This window comes from Gracilinanus agilis, chromosome 5 (genome assembly GCF_016433145.1).
Source record: "Gracilinanus agilis isolate LMUSP501 chromosome 5, AgileGrace, whole genome shotgun sequence".
Classification (NCBI taxonomy): Eukaryota; Metazoa; Chordata; class Mammalia; order Didelphimorphia; family Didelphidae; genus Gracilinanus; species Gracilinanus agilis.
In genome coordinates this window covers 234,693,587-234,716,513 of record NC_058134.1, presented here as the reverse complement: position 1 = coordinate 234,716,513, position 22,927 = coordinate 234,693,587, and the positions used below count along the sequence as shown (strand labels likewise).

Here is a 22,927-nt window from a genome sequence, read left to right as displayed (position 1 = left end):
TATATTACAATTATACATTTTTGTTATTTAAACTAAAAATATTGTGAAATTATGTTTTTTTCTTGAAGTGACACCCGCCCGAGTTATGCTTGTTTTTTTGGTGAATTTTGACACACCAAGTTCAAAAGGTTGCCCATCATTGCTCTAGCTCATCTCCTAACTGCCGTGGCTGACTTTCTTCTTTCATGGATTTCTTCTCTACTGCCAATGATAACACTCTTTGGACCTTCTTTTCCAGTTCTGGAACTATAGTCCAATCAATATTGCCATTACTGCTAGACGGGATGTCCCTGGGTAGATCCCTTTATTGCACCACTCACCATCCAAGACAAAAGAATCCCTCCTCAATCAGCACACCCCTATCTGTGTAATCTCCTCCTTGGAAGCTTATTTAGGACAGTGACTGTGTTGTTTTTGTATTTATAAGCCCAGAGGTTAAGAGAGTACTTAGCACACAGTAAGGACTTCATAAATTAATAAAAAGTAATTAAATTAAATATTAAATTAATAATAAATAAATTAACAAATCATTAATTAATAAGTATTAAGTAAATATTTATTGATATAAAATTAAATTAATAAAAATCAAATAAATCAAAATATAATTTCAGCTCTGTCTTAAACTAATTAAAAACCTAATTAATAAGTCAAAATAAGATTAAAAATTTTTTTAAACCTTTACCTTCTGTCTTAGAAGCAATACTGTGTATTGGTTCTAAGGCAGGGAGTGGTAAGGTCTAGGCAATGGGGGTTAAGTGCCTTGCCCAGGGTCATATAACTAGGAATCATTCAAGGTTACATTTGAACCCAGGACCTGGATCTGGCTCTCAATCCACTGAGCTACCGAGTTGCCCCCGAGATAAACATTTTAAAAGAAAAACTTCATTTCTCTTGGGGAAAAAAATCCTGGCATTTCTTATTTTGAGAATGATTTTCAGCTTTGTGAACAACTCTTATTTCATTAAATCTTAAATAAGGGCAAAGTTTTCAATACAATTTTCTCAATGTTTATCTTTGGTTAGGGATTAAATTTATATTTAAAGCTTTCATCCCATTTACTTTAAGAAGCTTTCCAAAATTATGCATCTGATTGACTCAGACTTCATTTTTATCCACATACTTTGTCTTTAAATTCATTTTTAGAAAACACCTGAAGAGCAGTTACTTTTGGCTCATGAAACTCTTGAGAAGGCAATTAATGTGATGGGGCTATACCGTACCAAAACTACATTGCCTAATGGAAAATCAGTATATGACCATTGTCATATCAAGGTAAGACTGTATGCATTGCCAATTAGAAAAAAACTTAATCATACCTAGAACTAAGGTCGATTTCACATGTACGTAGAGTAGGCAGCCACTTACCTGTGTGGTGTGCTTTGAAGTGATCATGGCTCTCCATTCTCACCATCTTCCCCCATCCTGCCCTTCTCTTTGTTCCTGTCTCTGTCCCTTCTCTCTCTGCCTTTTCTTCCTCCCCCCACCACCCCCCACTTCTCTCTTTCTCTCCTTGAGAGTTTCTCAGGTTGACTTTTTCTATAGAAAATATCAATGGGAGTTCAACTCTCCTTTGAAACCAGTCCTCCTCAAATACATCTAAAATGTATGTTAAACTATTCCAGGTTTCCTCTCTTCCCTTAAAACCAATTCTAACACAAGCATTTTCCCTTCTTCCCCCTCTCACCCCAAGGTTTCTATTATTTGTCTTCTGGCAGTCAGTTTCTCCTTGTTGGGGAAAATCAGATCTGGAGTAGGACTTTTATCTTGTTGGTTTCTCTCCCTTTAGAAGGATAAAATTATTTTGAAGGAAATAAGAAAAACTATCAAAACAGTTTTCATGTTGTTTGACCAGCCTTGGGAAATTCCTGGACAAAGTTCCTTGGGTTCACAGACTTCTTCTCAGTCACATGATTTCCAGAGTCTCCATGGACTGTAACATCTCAGGATGCTTCTTGTATCAGATCCATCTTTGATTATCTCTCTCCCCTTCAGGAAGGGATTTCCAGCCAGCCAGTGTTCCTGTTTCCTACTTTGACCAATAAGAGCTGACCCTTTTCCTGCTGGGCCTTTGGGATGCCCACTATCATTCTGTTTAATATCAGTAACAGTAGCTAGCATTTATATAGCAACTGAAGGCCTGCAAAGCATCTTATTACTTTATGTTATCTCTTCTGACCTTTGCAATGGCCTTATGAGATATTCTTTTCTCAACCTCCTTTAGCTTCAGTTTTATTTATAAAATGGGGATGAGTGACTTGCTTTGTGTCACACAACTAATTATCTAAAGTTAGATTTTAATTTGGGTCTTTCTGAATCCAAGTTGTTGGTTCTTTCTACTATACCATTCAGCTGCTTAAGAGGAAAAGCTGCTTCTGCCTCAGATCCCAGTTTTATCCTTTTTAGGAAGAGTCTTGAACCTGCTGCCTAGCCAAATGGACCTTTTTTCTTTCCTTCTCTGGGTCTCCCTTTTCCATCCTCCAAACTTATTACACAGGTTTGGGTTACCATCTGCCTCTGTGGATCCATTTACTTTTCTCTGGTAGAAGAATTTCCTTCATTCTCTGAAGGCGCAAGACCCTTCTCCAATTAAGCAGGGAGTAGAGAGACATTTCTTCATTCTTTTCATCTTCTCCTCCAAAAGGGAGACCATCCTGATTCTGCTTCAGCAGCTTGAAATTTGCAGTTGGCTTTGGTGGAAAAATATGTACCCAGACTTTGTAGGTCACGGGACTATGGCCTTTCCTTCTATATACCTACTGGAGCTGAGATTCTTGGTTCTCTATGGTTCTGGATTCCATGACAAACCAGTTGTCTATACTACTCTTTCCTTTCACCAGGGATTCACAGGGGCTCTTGAATTGGGATTTCCTAATCAAAGGATTTAATTTTTTGATAACAAGTTTTCTGCCATCTAGCTTTGCTTACCCAAGTGCACTTGTTCTTTTGTTCATAGGTTCCTGTTCATGATTTATTGCAGACATCTCCTCTATTTAGCTGTTGTCGCAAGAGTCTTATGGGAAGAAACAAGAAATAAAATTCTAGATGTTTCTTGCTTCTTCTTTTCCCTTCTCTCAACACTCACCAGATCCTCTATGTTCTAGCTTTTTCTCTGCTACTCCATACTTCCTCTGTTATTCCAACTAATAACAATTTGGGGAGATTCATGGTTACTAGCTGAGAAGAAGGCACAGTGAGAATGGAAAATAAGGTAGGCATGAGATACTAAAGGGTGGGGGAGCAAGACCACCAATAGAAAAAGCCACTTAGAGGAGAGACTCTCAAAAAGGCAGAATTGGTCCATTTCACAATTTCTCTAGGCACTGACTCTGGGAAGAAAGAGGCATTTATTAGGGAGAATGATTTTGTCCTTACTTTTAGATCTGATTCTTGAGATGTCAGAGTTGGGCTCAATTTTAATGTTTGAATTACTCTATTTTCCTTTCATTTACATGTGAATTAAATGGACAAAAGGTTATGCCTCCAACAGAAGGTGGATCCACCGGCAAGCCAATCACTGACAATAGTTTCATGATGGACTTGCATCTAGAACTCCTTTTGACTCAGCACCGGATAGCTGTTACACTCATTGATCAACTCAAAGGTATCAGTCATTAATGGTAACTTTAACTGCTGAAGCAATTCTAGATCAAGTTCAAGTCTAGAAGTAGTTTAATAAGGAAGCCATCTATTAACACCCCTCCTTTAAAAAAGTAAACACAACCTTACTTTCTGTCTTAGAACTGATATTAAGTATCAGGTCTAAGGAAGAGGAGTGGTTATTGGGGTTAAGTGACTTGCCCAAGGTCACACAGCTAGGAAGTGTCTGAGGTGAGATTTGAACCCAGGTATTCCTGACTCTAATAATGAAAATAAATGTAATATGTAATAATTAAATGCTACATGCAATATTTAGAAATTGATTTTGTTAAATAATATTAGTAAAAAAATTATTGTGGTTGCCATTTATAAAATTAACTCTTTAAATCACGAGGATGATAGTAGCTTTTGATAATTTAATTTAATATTAATATAATATGAGAAAGTAATAAGGAAAGAAGAAAGTAGAAAATTTATTTCCTAGCCTACCACTCTAAAGTCTGATCTATAGAATTTCAGCTCGCTCCCCAACAAAGTTCCAGTCTCCACATGGAAGTCTGGCAGTCTTTTTGGTGCAAGAGTCTTACCAGCCCATGAGGGTGTCTTCCGCCCAAGCCATCAAACTGAATGGAGTAGAAGAATCAATCCCAGCAAACTCACACCTCTGTGGTCTCCTCTTTTATAAAAGCCCTTTTCTCCACGTCACTGCCCGTCTCTCTGAGCTGGTCTGTCACCTCTCAGGAACCTATCCAAGTCTCTCTGGCCCGGCCCGGTAACCCTTAGTCCTGGTCATGTTCTCAGACCTCTTAACCTGGGAGCTCTGTTTGGAGCGTTCCAGCCACACTCATGGGATGGTTCGGACTAGAAGAAAGTTCACGACCCTGGGAGGAAGGGGTTCCCTTTACACATGACTAAAGCCTGGCTCTCTATCCACTGAGCCACCCAGCTGCTCTCAACAAACTCTTTTTTAACACTTTCCCCTTTAAAACATAGGGGACTAAATGTTAATAGTTTTTTTCTCTTCTCTTTCTCTGATTTGAATTATAATTTAATTGATTTGCATGAAGACACCTTTAGAGCGAGTTATTAATGATTCATTCATAATAGTATTTTAAACCCTGAATAAATCTTGTGGTAATATTCAATGAACTAGGAAATAGCATTAAATAAATGGGTAACATTTTCTGAGTTATAGCAGATTATTAGAAACATGAGCTTCTTGGGTCTTACTGAAAGAGGAAGACATCCAGAACGTCCATTGACTGTGATATTACCAAATGAATGAATAAAGAAGCAGTTTTTCAAAGTGTAGTGTGTGCCAAGTACCATGTTCAGTTCTGGGGATATTCATACCAACACCAAGACAATTCTTGCCCCCACACAGCTTATATTCTAATAGAAGATACCATAGACAAGTAGTTTTGGCCAAGGAAAAGGGCTCTGGTTTGGAAAACTAAAGGAATTGGAAAGCCAGGGAAGAGGAGGGTATATTTGTAGCAATAATGTGGTGGGCAGGACATTGGCTGGGCAGTAAAAGTGAAGCATGGTTGGTCGTAGCCAGCATAGAGAGAAGGGCCACTTGAGGCATGTGTGAATCAGACCTGGGAAGTGAGGGCTGAGAAGACAGTTAGCTTACAAATGCCTCTTTAAAAAACAAAACAAAACCAAACCCCCTCAAAAACCTTCCCTTCTGTCTTAGAATAGATAGACAGACAAGCGATAAGGGCTAAGCAATTGGGGTTAAATGATTTGCCCAAGGTCACACAGCTGGGAAGAATCTGATGCCAGATTTGAAACCAGGACTCCCCTCTAGTGAGTGTTCATCTACCTGTCTTCTGCCCAAAGACCTGTGGGATGAGAAAAGGACATTTTCTAGTAGCTCTAATCATTAATAAGTTCCTTTCTCAAATTAAATGGAAACATACCTCCCTCTAACTTCTATTCCTTGGTTCTGATTTTCCCTTGTGGATCTGAGAAGTAATAAAGTTCCTTCCCTGTGTGACGGCATTTCATATGTTTAGAGAGAGTGATATAGAGGGGAAATAGCATTGAACTTAGAGTCAGGAGACCTTGGTTTGAACAGCAGCTCTGTGATGTGGGACAAATCACTTCTTTCAGAGCTGAGGATTCCTTACCCGGTCAAAATGGGAAGAATAATAATTTCATTACTCACTCCACTTACTTCTAAGGAAAGCACATTTTAAAATGTAAAGTAGATATACTGGATGAAGCTAGGTGGCTCAGTGGTTATAGAGCACTGGGTTTAGAATTAGAATCATCTTCCTCAATTTAAATCCAACTTAAGATACTAGATGCGTGACCCTGGGCAAGCCACTTAACTCTGTTTTCCTCAGTTTCTTCAAGTGTAAAAAATGTAAAAACTACTCTAGTATCTTTGCCAAGAAAACCCTAAATGGGATCATGGAAAGTCAGACATAACTAAATAAACTCAGCAACAACAAAAATAGGATGCCATGAAAAGATTTTGAATGAAAATGTGGTAAGTTCAGACCTATGCATCAAGAAGATTAACTTAATAGATATATGAAGAATGGATCTTGGAGCAGAGACTACCTCCAAAACTTCCCAAGGTGGGAAGAAGCCCTTTGCCTCTTTTGTGTCTCTTGTTATCTACAAAGCTTAGCTCAAGCATCAACTTCTATGTGAATTCTTTGTTTCTTTTCCTTCCTTCCTTCCTTCCTTCCTTCCTTCCTTCCTTCCTTCCTTCCTTCCTTCCTTCCTTCCCTCCCTCCCAATTTTAAATTCCTTTTTTAACCCTCATTTTCCATCTTAGAATCAATACTGTATATTGGTTCCAAGGCAGAAGAGCAGTAAGGGCTAGGCAATGGGGGTTATGTGACTTGCCCAGGGTCACACAGCTGGGAAGTATCTGAAGCCAGATGTGAACCCAAGACTTTCCATCTCTGGGCCTGACTCTCAGTCCACTGAGCCACCTAGCTGCCCCCTCCAACATTTATTGTTTTGTTTTTTTTAATTTTGAGTTCCACATTCTTTCTTTCCCTCTTTGCCCTTCCCCCTTCCTTGAAAAGTCATGCAGTTTGTGATAAATTATACATGTGTAGTAAATGAAAAACATATTTCCATATTAGTCATGTTGTGAAAAAAAAACAACACAGGCCAAAGAATAAACAAACCACACAGAACAGAGTGAAAAATAGCATGCCATCCCCTTGGCTCCTGGTGTCTTTTCCTCCTCCCCCATTTTTCTGGTACTTATGTCTTTATTTGCTATATAGTTACACATATACATATTGCCTTCTCCAGTAGAATGTAAGCTCATTGAAGGAATAATCTGCTTCATTCTTTGTCTCTTCTAGGTCTAGTGCTGAGCACAAGCCCATAGAAGGACTTTAATAAATACTTGATTAATTCCAAGGTTATTACTGGAATCCAGCTAGGTAGTAATGAAGACTTAGAGTAATGGCAATTACAATAGGAAGTAAAGGGAAAGGGACTAAACATCTATATAGCACAGATGGGGGCATCTGGGTGGCTCAGTGGATTGAGAGCCAGGCCTAGAGTGGGAGGTCCTGGGTTCAAATCTTGTCTTCAGATACTTGTTAGCTGTGTGACCCCAGGCAAGTCATCTAACCCCAATTGCCTCACCCTTACCTTGGAACCAATATACAGTATTGATTCTAAGATGGAAGGTAAAGGATTTTTAAAAAAGTCAATTTTTCTCATCTGTAAAATGGGGTTAATAGTGTCATCTATCTGCCAGGATTATGAGACAATATTTGTAAATTGCTTTGTAAACTTTAACACATCATATAAATGCTAGCTGTTATTAATAATAATAATACTCAAGCCTGAAATCTTTTGTTGGGTTATGTTTGACAAGGCCATTCTACTCATTCTGCAGGATTCCATTTCTTATATTCATATAGTTCTGCCATTTTTCTACTGTAAAATGATGAATAGTTAGAGGATAGCCCTGAAGAATCCACTTTGATTAGACTTCTGATCTACTTTCTGTTAAAGGTTTGAGACTGACTTTGTCAGATTTGGACATGCATTACAATTTATTTAATCACATGCTGGTTAATTTGAAAACAGTACAACTCAAAGCAGCTGTGATTCCCCGAATGGTTGTATAGCATTCCCCATGAAAACTCTTCTGGATTTGAAGTATAGATAATACCTACATCAAGGCTTAAATTGGGTCCTGAGAGCACCCTTCATTATCGCATATATTGGAAAATGGGAAGTAAATGGAAATCAGTCTTTGGTGAAATGATATCTTAGCACCTCCCAAATTACTCATCAATAGAAAAGGGATTGGAATTATAAACCACTTTGGTTTTTATTACACAGCCCTTATTATAAAATATATATGACCTTGTTAATTTGAACTATGATACTGAGTCATCCATTTGCCTCCACTGCCCCCTTCCTTAACAGTTTTGGGAACCATGATTTTCTCTTCTCCTCCTTATTATTTCCCATGTTGGGCTGATTTTGTTCTTGGCAGCAGTCAGAGAGGCTTGGGTAAAACAGCTAAAGAAGCAAAAATAGCCATGTTTTTTTTGGAAGTTAAAAGACAGCTGCCTTAAGACAAGTTGAACACTGAGCGGTTAATTCCTTTGACTAAGCCCCCAGCGTGCTCTGCTGAGGGTAGTTGTCTTCATGATGACGTTCTATTTTGAGGCATTGGGGACAGTGGACCAGTCATGCATTTTAAGTCAGGGCACCTGGGTTGGGAACTTGGATCTGTCCTTTACTCCCTTTGTAACCTTTGGCATGTCACAACCTTATTTATAAAACAAGAGGATTGCTCCAGGAGATCTTAGGTCTTTTCTAGCATAAAGCTATGATATAAAGCAGTGATGGTGAACCTTTTAGACATTGCATCCTATGCCCTGCTGCATGCCCCACCCCCCAGACTGGGTGCCATGGCCCACCCCCACACCCCAGACATGGGTGGGAGTGGCCTCATTCAGGGGAGAAAGAGTAAGAGCTTCTATCGGGCTGCTGGGGAGAGGGCTAGGGAGGTACAGTGGAGAGGGGTAAGGGAGTAGCTCCTCCCTAGCTCTGACTTTCTAGTGACTAATTCTGGTAGGCAATAGCTCATGTGTCCACAGAGAGGTCTCTGTGTGCCATCTTTGGCATGCATGCCATAGGTTCGCTGTCACAGATATAGAGCATAGGGAGAGGGATTGGATCTGTAATTTCACTGATAGAGGGAATAGAACTCCTGGACAAGGAAACTCCCTATGCCAGTATGGTTCTGTATCTTTGCTACTATTAAAAAAAATCCTTACCTTGGGGCAGCTAGGTGGCTCAATGTATAGAGAGCCAGGCCCAGACATAGGAGGACATAGGAGGTCCTCGGTTCAAATCTGGCCTCAGACACTTCCTAGCTGTGTGACCCTGGGCAAGTCATTTAATTGCCATTGCCTAGCCCTTCCCACTCTTCTGCTTTGGAACCAATACACAGTATTGATTCTAAGGTAGAAATTAGAAGTTAAAAAAAAAGAAAAAAGAAAAGCCTTTCNCCTTCCTTCCTTCCTTCCTTCCTTCCTTCCTTCCTTCCTTCCTTCCTTCCTTCCTTCCTTCCTTCCTTCCTTCCTTCCTTCCTCTTATCCTTTGGTACTAAGTATTGGTTCTAAAGCAGAAGAGTAGGCCAGGGTTATATAGCTAGGAAGCGTCTAAAGCCAGTTTGAACACAGGAGCTCCCATCTCTAGACCTTGCTCTCTATCTATTGAGCTGCCTAGCTGCCCTGATAATTGTATTTCAGCATACAGTGATCCTTCACCTATTGTGGGAGTTATGTTCCAGAGACTTCCATGATGGGTAAAAATCTGCCAAGTAGGGGGAGAGCAAACAGACCAAAGCCACTGAGCCAATAAGCACCCAGGATATAGAACACAGCACTATGGTTGGTCTCTTTTTATTCCATCATCTAATAGTGTGCTGAACTGCATTTGCATTGTGTACAGTATGGTATTCATCCGTAAAATCCTGTGATATAGCGAAAACTCGGTGATCCAGAATTAGATATATATTTTTAAAAAACCCGCGATACAATGAAGCCACGATAAGTGAACCATGACAGAGTGAGGGACTACTGTAATTATCTTTTGTAACACTTTATATTTTATTTTACGCATTCTCTAACATGATTCTAAGAAAGAGCCCCCAAAGCTTCCTTCACCAGACTGCCAAAGGGGCATGTGGCATAACCCTTGTGATTTTTAAGAAGCCTGCTAGAGCAAACAATTACTTTTTCAGACACAGACCTAATTCTAATGTTAAGTTGTCTTCTTTTTCAGCTTGGAATTCTTCTCCCAAATCTGACCATCCCAAAGAAGAAGAAACTACTACTACTAGTCATTTCACAGGTAAAATGTGGACACAATTGGATACCAATTATAGAGAGGAGAACAGGACATTGGTCCATTTTTGATAGAAGACTATTTTCACCTGATCCCATTTGAAACAAGTGTTTTGTTTTACAGAATCCTACATACTGGGCAAAATCAATAAGAATGAGTTATCCAAATCAGTCTTCTTAATGATGAAAGCTCAGCAACTATTTGAGAAAGATGACTCTCAGGTCAATAAGTTACTGGAGGTAAGAATAACACGTTCTTTTTCACTCAGTCCAAGTTTAAATGTTTCATACCATTTCATATTACTATGGTCAAGCCAGACAGCATTTATTAAGCGCCTTCTATATACCAGACATTGTGCCCAAGTCCTGAGGATACAAAGAAAGAGGAAAAATAAAACAAAACCAAATAAAAACGCAACAAAATCCACCAACAGCAAACGAAAATAAAACAAGAAAACAGTTTCTACAACTCACAAGCTAATAAAAGAGATGAAGGCAAAAATATGCATAAACAAGATTTATATGGTATAAATTGGGGCTAGTCTCAGAGGGAAAATGCTGGTTTTTAAACAAATCTATACCTTCTGTCTCATAATTGATATTAAATATTGATTCCAAGGCAGAAGAGCATTAAGCATTAGGCAGTTGGGGTTAAGCAACTTGCCTAGGCTCATATTAGAAAGCTAGATTTGAACCTAGGAAATTTCATTACTAGGTCTGGCTCTCTATCCACTAAGCCACCTTACCTGCCCTTTGAACATCCTAAAGTTAAGAAAAACTGAGATGCTTCTTGCAGAAGGCAGAATTTTAGCTGAGCCTTAAAGGAAGCCAGGGAAGCCAAGAGGTAGAAATGGAGAAGGACAGTTTCAGGTGTAGGGGACAATCAGTAAAAAGTCCTACAGTTGGGTGGTGGAGGGTGTTGGGTAAGGAGCAGGAAGGGTACCCGTATCCCTGGATCAAAGAATGAATGGAGGAGGTAGTAAGGTATAAGAAGAGTGGAAAGGTAGAAAGGGGCCAAATTATAAATTAATTGCCCTCTCTATTTGAAATCCATTAGACAGACATCAGTCAGGTGGGCAGTTTTCTACTCACAGAAAGAGATAAAAAACAAGTACTAAACACCATGAGATTTCAGAGGAAGGGGAAATCCTCTCATAGGTGATCAAGGAAGTTGTAATAGACGAGATGCATCTGAGTTGGACCTTAAAGGATGGATAGGATGTCAGAGGGCTGAAATGAGTGAATGTACCATAAGTATAGGAAAAAAAGTATGAAGTGAAGTACTTTGGGAAGGGTAAATCATCTGATTTAGCCAGAATGTAGAGTATGCCAAGGAGAATGGAATATTGGAAAGGGAAATTAGATCCCATTTGTGGAAAGTTTTAGATGTGAATCCCTCTGGAAACTGCAGCTAGCTTTCCTTGATATATGAATCATTCTTCAGACCATCGTCGATAGAGTAAGCAATTGCTGCAACTTTTCCAGTATAGTTATCTTTCTGTACAAATAAACTAGATGCATAGTTTTAAAACTTACCTAAAACATAGAAGTCATTAATTTTATAGAACTTTAAACTTTGATCTTATGGTATTTTTAGGATGTTAATAATGCATTCTCTGTTAGAGTGTGGCTTTTATAGACCATATTCGCTATGTATGTTAAATACTCTTACAAAAAGAAGAGGAGGGGAAGGTGTGAGTGTGGAAAAGAGAATGGGATAACCTCTAAATTGAGATCCAGGATTCCAGGATTCTGAACCAAACTTTGCCTGTAACTACTCCCTACCTGTGTGACCTCTAAAAATCCAGCAAACTTCTCTAAGCCTCCTTCATTCCCTTATCCACAAAATAAGAAAGTAGAAGTAAATGAAACCTGAGGTTCCTTCCACTTCAGATGCTCTAAGACCCTATGATGATTCTGTACACTTGGCTGTTAGGATGTGCCAGGCACTTTTTTCATGACCAAAAAAAGAGGGGGTTGGGGGTGGTAAGTATACAGATATTAGAAAAAAGTAATGGAGTGGCTTCATTGTTCAGGGAGAGCATTGTGCAGGGTTCTATCTCACCTTAGTGTTTTATGAAGGAAAAGTGACTTAACAATGGTCTCTTCTAGGATTGTTTCCCCCTCCAAATTGTGGATACCACAAATGCTAATAGCAAATTCTTTCTTCTAGTTCACTCTTGGGGAAGATTTATTTTCCCTAAAGAAATACATTGATGTTTTTGTAAATGAATTTACTGAGAAAGTAGGATTTGCTTTATAAACACTTTGTTCTATAGGGCAATTTTTTTTATTCAAAGGGATTTTATTTTCCCATTTACAGGTAATAACAATTTTCAACATGTTTTCTGAAATTATAAGATCCATATCGTCTCCCTCCTTCCCTTCATTTTCTCCACCCCTTGGAGAATTTTATTTGAGTTATATGCGAATTATCATACAAAACATACTTCCATATTGGCCATTGTTGTAAGAAAATACTCAGATAAAACCAACCCCCGCCCCCAATAAAACAATAGACAAACTAATGTGAGGATAGTATGCTTTGATCTCCATCTGACTCCAATATTCTGGAGGCAGATAACATTCTTTGTCATACATCCTTCATAATTGTTAGGGTGATTATTTGAAGGATTACTTTGTGTAAATTCCTCTTGCCCCATAACAGAGACGTTATATATACAAATTAGATGTGTCATGTACATACTAGACATTTTAATAAAGGATCTAAGGAAGTTCCTGAGAGCAAGTTGAAGGTTTTAATGCTTAACACATGATAAACACTTGGACTTGCTGGCAAAACAAACATATAAATTAATACCTAAGAATTTTCTTAATTTGATGAAAGTTTTCTAACATTTGATCAATATATATTTGTTCAAATAGTGACAAAAATGGAGATACTAAACATTGCTTAACATTTTCTCTGCATCAATGTAAATTTCATGGTTTTCTACATTGTTCGAATTTGTACTATTTGAAGTTACAAATAACATGTGAAATATGGTAATTTGTTCCAGTCCAATGGAAACATTCAATGAAAATTCAAATAAGAGGACTGCTTCATAGGACTCATTATTTTCACTAATTGGGACACAGCTGTACAGGATTTGGAAATCGGTTGACAATGTAGAGAAAGTAAGAGAAACCAGTAGAGGATGACACCTAGGTTGTGCACCTGGGCAACAAGAAGTATTCTGGTCCCTTTGACAAGAGTTTGTAGTTTTGGGGGAAAGAGTGCTGAATTTGAGATGCCTACATAATATTCTTGGCTGTTATAATTTACATAGTATTCAGTTTTGTGGTTTTTGTTCTTTCCTTTTACATTATTGTAACTATTGTGTCCCATTTTTCCTGGATTTCCATGTTTCACTCTGAATCAGTTCATATAAGCCTTCCTTTGTTTCTTTGAATTCTTCATATTAAATATGACCTATTGTATTCATGTACCCTATGAATTATTAGAAATATATTTTGTTTCTAATTCTTTTCTACCACAGCAGTGCCTTCTAACAATTTTTAATTCATTATTCTATTATTTATTTTGTTGTGTATGACAACTTTCTATCTTTCACCTCTTTGCAGTCTATATGCCTACAAGTAAGATGTCTAGGACAAAGGGTAGGCACATAGTAAATACTTATTGTTAATTCAACTCAGTTCAATTAATTGAATTGTCTGTAATTTCACAAGTGTGAGTATTCCCTCAATGGATACAAACTGCAGCCCTTCCCCAATTTAATAGATGTACTTAACTGTAAAATCTGTAAAAGATTATTAATATTAACATGCATCAATGAAAGTGGTAAAGGAAGCATTATACAGTTGTAAAATCTCAAATTTGTTCCAAAAACATATTAGATTTGATCATTTGTACTGTATTATTGGAACAAAATTTCAAAATACAAACCCATCATTTAAGCAGACTAGAAAGGAATTTTAAAAAAGTAATCGAGCTGATATTTTAAGGAATTGCTGGTCTTGGATGTTGAATTGCCTTTTTGGACATGAGTATATCAATTGATTTTATGAAGGGAATGCCTCTTTAGTTCAACTAAGAATGGGATGGAAAAAAGTTCCTTAATTCCTCATTGTGTGCTAGGGATACAGGTAAAAAAGTCAGAATAACCCTGGCCTCAAGAGCTCCCATTCTAATGGAGAGATTATACACAGAGGAGGTTTCAGCTGCTGGGCAGATTTAAGAGGATGTAAAATACAAGAAAGTAATCACCTTTGGCTTCCTGGAGATCCTGTATTATATTTTTTAAACATGCTCTGAGCCATTATGAAGAGGTCCAGATAGCTCCTAAAAAGCTTTGGTGTTTTGACTGAAATAGTGTTTTGCAAAAGCATTTATAGTAGATAACATTAAGCTTTTCAGTATTTCATTCCCTTCCTGCTTCCCTCCCAGTAGCTTCTATGTCATCCCTCTCTTACCCCTTTCCTTCCATTTGGAAAGTATCTTAGCAGCCTAAAAGGAAATGCCTCTTTTGGCCATAGTATTTGAAGTATTTGCATCTTTTTTTTTTTTTTTTAAGGAAATGTTTCCTGTTGAAACAAATGTTTTCCTTTGAAAGTAAACATTTTTGCAATGAAAACTAACATTTCATGTGAAAGATTCATGCTGGAAAAGATTATGATTTCTGACATTTTTCTCTGAGTTCCTGAAGTCTTCCCTATTCTTACCACCCATCTTTCGGCTTCAGCCTTCAGGTAGCATAGTGAATAGAGTTCTAGGCCTGGAGTCAGGAAGACTCATCTTCCTGAGTTCAAATCTGTCCTCAGATACCTAATAGTTGTGGGACCCTGTGGGACATTTAACCCTGTTTGCCTCAGTTTCCTTATGAATGAAACAACCTAGCAAAGGAAATGGCATACCACTCCAGTATTTTTGCCAGAAAAACTCTAAATGAAGTCACAAAGAATCAGACAAGATGCAAAAAATGATTGAATAACAATTTAATTCTACTTTTATTGATTTTATTTGTGCAAAACTTTTAAAATGTTATACATTAAATTGACTTCTTTTGTCTTTTATGATCACATTTAATTCTTTTGATTAAGAATTATACTCCTTTAATTCTATGAATGTGAATGGGATGATCTCACCCATAAAAGGGAAAGAGATAGCAAAATGGATTAGAAATCAGAACCCAACAATATGTTGTTCACAAGAGACACATTGGAATGGAAAGACATAACACAGACTTAAAGGATGATGCTACCTTTCCCCTCTTTATGCCATTCATGCTCCTCTCCCATCCCCTGCTAATCATTTGTAAAAATAATGATTTGCCTTTAGTGATTTTTCCAAGGTCACAATTATTTGGTGGCAAAGCTAAAACCTAGATCTTCTTACTTTCTTTATAACACTCTGGAAAAAATCATGTAACCTCACTAGGCTTTAAGTTTGTCATCTTTAAAATGGATAAGAAAGAATTGAACCAGATAGCCCTTCCAACAATATGTTGTTCACGAGAGACACATTTGGAATGGAAAGACATAACACAGATTTAAAGGGCTGGAGCAGAACCTAGTATGCTTCAGTTGAAATAAAAAAGGCAGAGGGAGCAATCATGATCGCAGACAAAGCAAAAACAAAAATAGACCTAAATAAAAGATAAGTAAGGAAACTATATTATCTAAAAAGTACCATAAATGATAATGTAATATAAATTTTTTCAATAAATTTCTCTGATAAAGACCCCATTTCTCAAATAAATATGGACTATAGAACTGTTTCAAATTTACAAAAATAAAAACCATTCCCCAGTTGATGAGTGGTCAAAGGATATAAACAGGTAATTTTCAGAAGTCAAAATTTTCTTTAGTCATATGAAAAATGCTCTAAATCACTGCTGATTAGAGAAAGGCAAATTAAAACAACTCTGAGGTACCCCCACAGAATTATCAGAAATGATAAATGCTGGAGGGAATGAGGGAAAATAGGTACATTAATGAACTACTGGTAGAAGAGTGAATTGGTGCAACCATCCTGGAGAACATTTTGGAATTATCTCCAAAGGACTATAAAACTGTGTAGACCCTTTGTTCTAACAGTACTGCTATTAGGTCTGTATTCCTAAGTGATCAGAGAAAAAGAAAAAAGATCCATATGTACAAAATATTTATCGCAGCCTTTTTTGTGACATCAAAGAATTGGAAGTCAAGGGAATACTCACCAATTGTGGAATGGCTGAACAAGTTATGACACATAGTTGTGATGGAATACCATTGTGTTATAAGAAATGATGCAAAGGGGCAGCTGGGTGGCTCAGTGGTTTGAGAGCCAGGCCTAGAGATGGGAGGTCCTGGGTTCAAGTTTAGCCTCAGACACTTCCTAGCTGGGTGGCTCTGGGCAAGTTACTTAACCCTCATTGCCTAGCCTTTACTACTCTTCTGCCTTGGAACCAATACATAGTATTGATTCTAAGACAGAAGGTAAAGTTTTTTAAAAAAAGAAATGATGCAGGGATGGTTTCAAAAAAACAGGAAGACTTAAATAAATGGATACAAAGTGAAGTGACAAGAACCAGTGCACAGTAACAGTAATATCATATGACAATCAACTGTGAAAGACTTGGCTTCTCTGATCAAAACAAGGATCCAAGACAATTCCAAAGGACCCATGATGAGAAATGCTATCCATCTCCAGAAAGATGAATTTGAGGGCAAATTGAAGTACAACTTTCTCGTTCTCTTTATTTTTCTTGCTTTTTTCTTGAAATATGGTTAATATGAACATGTTTTATATGATTTCACATGTATGGTTGATATATTGCATGCTTTCTCATTTGGGGCTGAATGGGATGGGAGAGAGGGAGGACGAGAATTGGAATTCAAAAATGTAAAAGAATGTTAAAAATAAGTAAATAATAAAACATTTTTTAAAAGTACTAATAAATCAGAACCAGCCATGGTTCCCACTTCCCTAGCCTTTCAGGGCCTGAGGATGTTTATGCCAAGCAGAGAATACAAGAATACAAGACACTAAAAGGATACTACTTCTAAAAACTACCTACAAAAAAGCAGACCCTATTCTGTGTTTAGAATTTTAAAAGGATAGTATTTATAAAAATATAATGTTTCTGAAACTGTAAACATAAATGCAAAGAATTAGATAAAAGCATTTAGAGTTTTAAGGCCTATGATTCATGCAGCAAATTCAAATATATGCATCAGATGCTAAGGTGCTACTTTGTCTTCATACTTAACTTTCTTAAGCAGCCAACTCCTTCTCTGGTATTAATTATTTTATGTATTACTTCCTACTTAGACATAATGCAGATCATCTCCTGCAAAAAAAGAGGAGTCCATATATATAAGTGAGGCTCAATACACTAATATTCTCATTTTTTGTGCTTAAATATAGGAATCGTTGTTCTTAATTAGGAAGATTGAATCAGAGCAAAAAAACCAGTATTCACAAGAGAAGAGTACAGAAGCTGAACACCCCCAGAGAAAAGTTCCTTCTCCTCCCATACTGCTTTCGAGAACTCATTGTTCAGTGACATTTAAACCTGCTCCATTTTCTTGTGGAGAACAGGTAATACTTTCACTATAAATTTGTACCGATTGGGAGAGATATTGGTGGGTATAATGAAAATTATTCATCTAGTTCCCAAAGTTTTTTCCAACAAAGAGTTTGCTGATTCTAGGTGAATATCAGCTCCAGCCATAAAACCAGGTCTTCCTGGGTTCAGGTCATCCTGCTTCTCTCCAGGTTTTGTGGAATGCAAGTATTTGAGATACTCGAGGTTTGAGATACTCACCTTTAAATGAAATGATGGGCCATGTTTACACGATAACCAATATTTGGTTCAAAACTGAAAAATAGAATTTGACTTTAATGTTGTACAATATGAGGGCAGAACAACTTACCTGATATTGTCACACTTATCATTGTAGACTTATCTGAATGCATTTGAGCTTTCTTCCCTTGTTCTCAGGTTCTGACTCGATTTCTCTGTTACTCCATTTCTATCTCTCTTTGCTTTCTAATTTACTGAGAAAAAAGTCCTTAAAACTGACGAGGGTCCTCATCTCATCTCTTTGACATTTTAAAACATCTCTATAGAGGTAGCTAGATGGCTCAATGTATTGAGAGCCAGGCCTAGAGATGGAAAGTCCTGGGTTCCAATATGGCCTCAGGCACTTACTAGCTTTGTGATCCTGGGCAAATCCCTTAACCCCCATTGCCTAGCCCTTCCTGTTCTGCCTCATAGCCAAAGCTTCATATTGATTCCAAGACAAAAGGCAAGGTTAAAAAAATCCTCTCTATATCACCAACATTGTTCTCTGTGTTTCTCAGAGGATGAGGTGGCCTTTCTCCTCACCAAGGCTAACATTTCTTCTTATGCCCTGAATTCCATCCTTTCTTGCCTTTTTCATCAGTTTCTCCCATGAATTCTTTTTTTCTATTTCTCATCGTTCATCTCTTTCAATCTGCTTTCCCCTCCCATTCCATTCCCCCTCACCCCCTATAATTGTCCTTGATGGTTCAACCAAATTGGACTGGAACTCAACATGCTGCATCCGTTCATTTGCACATGGTGTCCAGCATGGTGGATAGATGCTCCCTTCTTACCTCTACCTTTCAGCTTCCTTATCTTCTTTCAAGGCTCAGCTCTTAGGTTGCCTCTTCTGAGATGCCTTCTCCCTGGAGTGGTAATAGTGTTCTCTGCCTCTCTGAATATTCCTAGAGATCTCTGATTTCTTCTCTGCCCCATTGTGCTCTACTTCGTTTTATACTAGGTGTTGTCTTTCGGTTGTTTTCTGTCCTTTCTTATTCTTTGTGACCTCATTTGGGGTTTTCCTGGCTAAGATACTCAAATGGTTTGCCATTTCTTTTTCCAGCTCATTTTACATATGAGGGAACTGAGGCAAGCAGGGTTAAGTGACTTGCTCAGGATCACATAGCGAGTAAGTGTATGAGGTCAGAATCTAGCTCAGAAAGATGAATCTTCCTGATTTCAGGACAAGCTGCTGATTATGTATATGCATATTACATTATCTCTAGTGGAAAGTAAGGTCCTCACAGGCAAGGGGTGTTTTGTTTTGTTTTTGTATTAGCATTACTTTAGATATAGTAGATTCTTTAAAAAAACAAAACAAAACAAAAAAAAACAACAATAGGGGCCAGCTAGGTGGCTCAGTGGATAGAGAGCCAGGCCTAGAGACAGGAGGTCCTGGGTTCAAATCTGGCCTCAGCCACTTCCCAGCTGTGTGACCCTGGGCAAGTCATTTAACTGGAATTGCCTAGCCCTTATTGCTCTTCTGTCTTGGAACCTATATACAGTGTTTATTCTAAGATGGAAGGTTGGAAGGTAAGAGTTAAAAAGAATCCAATCACCACCACAACAAAAATCCCCTTACCTTCTATCTTAGACTTGATAGTGATCAAGGCAAAGAGAGCAGTAAGGGCTAGCTAGCAATGGGAGTTGCTCAGGATCACATAGCTAGGATGTATCTAAGGCCACATTTGAACCCAGGACCTCTTGCCTACAGACCTAGCTCTCTACCTACTGAGCCCCACCTAGCTTTCCTAACATTGACAAATGTTAGGTCCTTGATAAAAGTTGGTTGAATTGAATTAAAATTAATGTTTAATAATGGGGCTCAACTGTATTTTGAAATACTATATCTGGACAATTGGCTCGTCTCTAAAGTTTTTATAATATATTTATGTTGGATATGTTTCAGTCATTGCAACAATGCAATGTAGTCTGATCATTCCATTAAGCCCCTACTAAGTGCCAGGTCCTAGACTAGGTGCTGAGGATATTAAGACAGAAATAATAAAGGTTTTGTACTCAAAGCACCTGGGAAAGTAAGAGTGGAAGAAAACAGTGGATTAAGCTTTAAAGACTTTCTCCCCCATTTACTGGTGAGAGTACCCTTGGGATGGTCACAACCTCCATGAACCTCAGTCACCCTATCTTTAAAATGAGGATTCCAGGGGCAGCTGGGTAGCTCAGTGGATTGAGAGTCAGGTCTAGAGACGGGAGGTCCTAGGTTCAAATCCGGCCTCAGACACTTCCCAGCTGTGTGACCCTGGGCAAGTCACTTGACCCCCATTACCCACCCTTACCACTCCTCTACCTAGGAGCCAATACACAGAAGTTAAGGGTTTGAAAATAAAATGAGGACACTAAAGTTTTTGATCTCTGTAGTCACTTGGATTTCTTCAAGCCTTTAGCTTTCAAATCTGTGCAGAGTGGGGAGTAATCTTGCTTCTACCTCTGCCTGATGTATGGTAGGGAGGGTGCCAAGCAACATATAACCTCAAGTCATTATGGTATCATTACATTATTTTTGTTTCTTGATACTTAGAAAGGTATAAGTATCTAAGGTTTACTCTTTCCTTTTGAGAACTAGTATCTAGTTATTTCATATATACTGGTTCTACATATTTCAGAAAATATGATTAGTCTTTAGCTACAGCACTAGATGGTGCTATGTGTTTATTTAAGTAGAGGATTTTTATAATTTTAGAATTCAGCCATTTAAAAAATTCTTACCAAAGTCTCTTCTTAAATTATTTTAATTTGCAAAATAAAACATTTTAGGGAATTATAAATGTAATTTATCTATGTAAATTAATTCATATTTTTTAAAAAGATGACATGGCATTTAAAAATTCTCCAAATATACTAATTATATGCTATTTTTAAAGTTATAAAAGTACAATATTCTTTTCTTTTTCTTTTCTTTCCTCTTTAATCCTTATCTTATGTGTTAGAATCAATACCAAGTATCAGTTCTAAGCCAGAAGAGCAGTAAGGGCTAGACAATTGCAGTTAATTGACTTGCCCAGGGTCATTTAGCTAGGAAGTGTCTGAGGTTATATTGGAACCCAGGACCTCCTATATCTAGGCCTGGATCTCTATCCCCTGAGTGGCCTAATTGCTTCTGTTATTTGTAGATTTAAATAAATAGACTTTACTTAGATAAAATTTGAACAGTTGTTTTGCAGAGACTTTTAATTCTGGAATTTGGATTTTATTTTGTTTTTTAATTTAAACTCAAAACAATAATGATCTAATAGCTATTAAGGATACCATAACCTTTAAGTTTTCTATAAGAAAACTGGAAAATTGAATTAGGTAGCTCATTGGATAGAGACCCAGGCTTAGAGATGAGAGGTCCTGGGTTCAAATATTACCTCAGACACTTCCTAGCTGTGTGACTCTGAGTAAGTCACTTAACCTCCATTGCCTAGCTCTTACTTCTATTTTGCTTTGGAACCAATATTTGGTATTGATTCCAAGCAGAAGGTAAGGATTTAAAATAAAATAATTCTTTTTTCCCTATCCACCACATCTCAGCTCTACTAATCAGCCTTCTGTTGCTAGAGGCCTTCTGTCTTTTGGCTTAAGGTCTAAGTATTATCAATGGGACTGTCTAAGATTTAATGGAGATGAGGGTGGGTTAGAGAGGAGAAAGAGACAAAAATAGCAGGCCATTGCTAGAGGGAACAACTTCTCAGTCAACACCCGTCATCATATTTTTTTCTTCTTCTGCCTCTACTGAGCTCCTGTTATCTGCTGCCTAATTAGAGGTGAGGGAGAAATGGGAGACTGGGCATAGTACTACCCAAGGAGAAGGTACTTATTTGCTCTCTCTCTATCTCTCATCTTTTATCTCTCTGAGTCTATTTATTGACTTCCCACCCCCCACCTTCCTTTTCAACATGCCTTCTCTAACATCCATTCATTTGCACAAGGTGTCCACCATGGTTGATAGATGTTCCATTCTTCTATCTTTCACCTTCTTTATCCTCATTCAAAACTCAGCTCATATGCCACTGCAGGTCTCCTATTTTAACAGTAATATGTTAGATAATACATTTGATTGCAGATAAAACCTGTCTCCCTGTCGACATCTTGTCAGAGTTATCAACATTTTAGTGTTGCTGTAGAGCTTAAAAAAAACCTCTTAGAAAATCAGAACCCAGATGAGTCATAGTAGCAAGCACCAAATCTGCTCTTTTGCTTAAGAATTAATGGAGATATGTGGTAAATTGTTCATACCATTGTGAACTTAAAATTCATTGAGAAACTTGACGACATACTTATTTAGGAAACCATTCTTTCTTAATGCAATGCAATGAAATAAACTGAATAGCCTTTTTATATTGCATATGATGAGGCTCTTTTTCCTCTAGGTCGCTTGGTATACCATTTTGGGGCGTAGAGCGGAAAAATGCATGAAAAAAGTAAGATTGAGTGACCATACTCTTCTAAACTGTGGAGAACCAGTAAGTCGAAGCCAGTGCTTGTCTATATCATAAATTTTCCCCAAATGCTGCCTTATTAGCACAAACTAGTTGTCTTTTTTTCCCCTCTGAAATAAGTATGGTGGTCACATTTTGCTTCAGGGCATCTGTTGAATTGTGACTTGAAATAGGGTATCCCAGAAGTACATTGTACAGAAAGTCTTGGTGTAGTTATTAAGGCTTAAACTGGTGCCAAGATTTTGGGAAACCCTGTATATTACAGGAAACAAAAAGATAGGTGGGTATTTTTTGGAGGGGTCATTTATAGAATTTTTTTTCAAACATTTATTAATGTTCATTTTTAACATGGTTACATGATTCATGCTCCTACTTTCCCCTTCACCCCCCGCACTCCCCCCACCCATGGCCGACGCACATTTCCACTAGTTTTGTCATGTGTCCTTGATCAAGACCAATTTCCAAATTGTTGGTAGTTGCATTGGTGTGGTAGTTTCGAGTCCACACCCTCAATCATGTCCACCCTGACCCATGCGTTCAAGCAGTTGTTTTTCTTATATGTTTCCTCTCCTGCAGTCCTTCCTCTGAATGTGGGTAGCATCTTTACCATAAATCCCTCGGAATTGTCCTGGGTCATTGTATTGCTGCTGGTACAGAAGTCCATTACATTCGATTTTACCACAGTATATCAGTCTCTGTGTACAGTGTTCTTCTGGCTCTGCTCCTTTCGCTCTGCATC

General features: G+C 37.8%; 1 protein-coding gene across 1 annotated transcript in view; it reads left to right on the top strand.

The window, feature by feature from the left end:
- CFAP54 (cilia and flagella associated protein 54) overlaps window positions 1–22,927 on the top strand; it is a 376,749-nt gene that overhangs the window by 61,584 nt on the left and 292,238 nt on the right. The window contains exons 16-21 of the mRNA XM_044679160.1: window positions 1,144–1,272; window positions 3,472–3,601; window positions 9,892–9,960; window positions 10,078–10,193; window positions 17,326–17,499; window positions 22,120–22,212. Coding sequence (XP_044535095.1) covers window positions 1,144–1,272; window positions 3,472–3,601; window positions 9,892–9,960; window positions 10,078–10,193; window positions 17,326–17,499; window positions 22,120–22,212 — 711 coding nt within the window. The remainder of the gene's footprint in view (window positions 1–1,143; window positions 1,273–3,471; window positions 3,602–9,891; window positions 9,961–10,077; window positions 10,194–17,325; window positions 17,500–22,119; window positions 22,213–22,927) is intronic.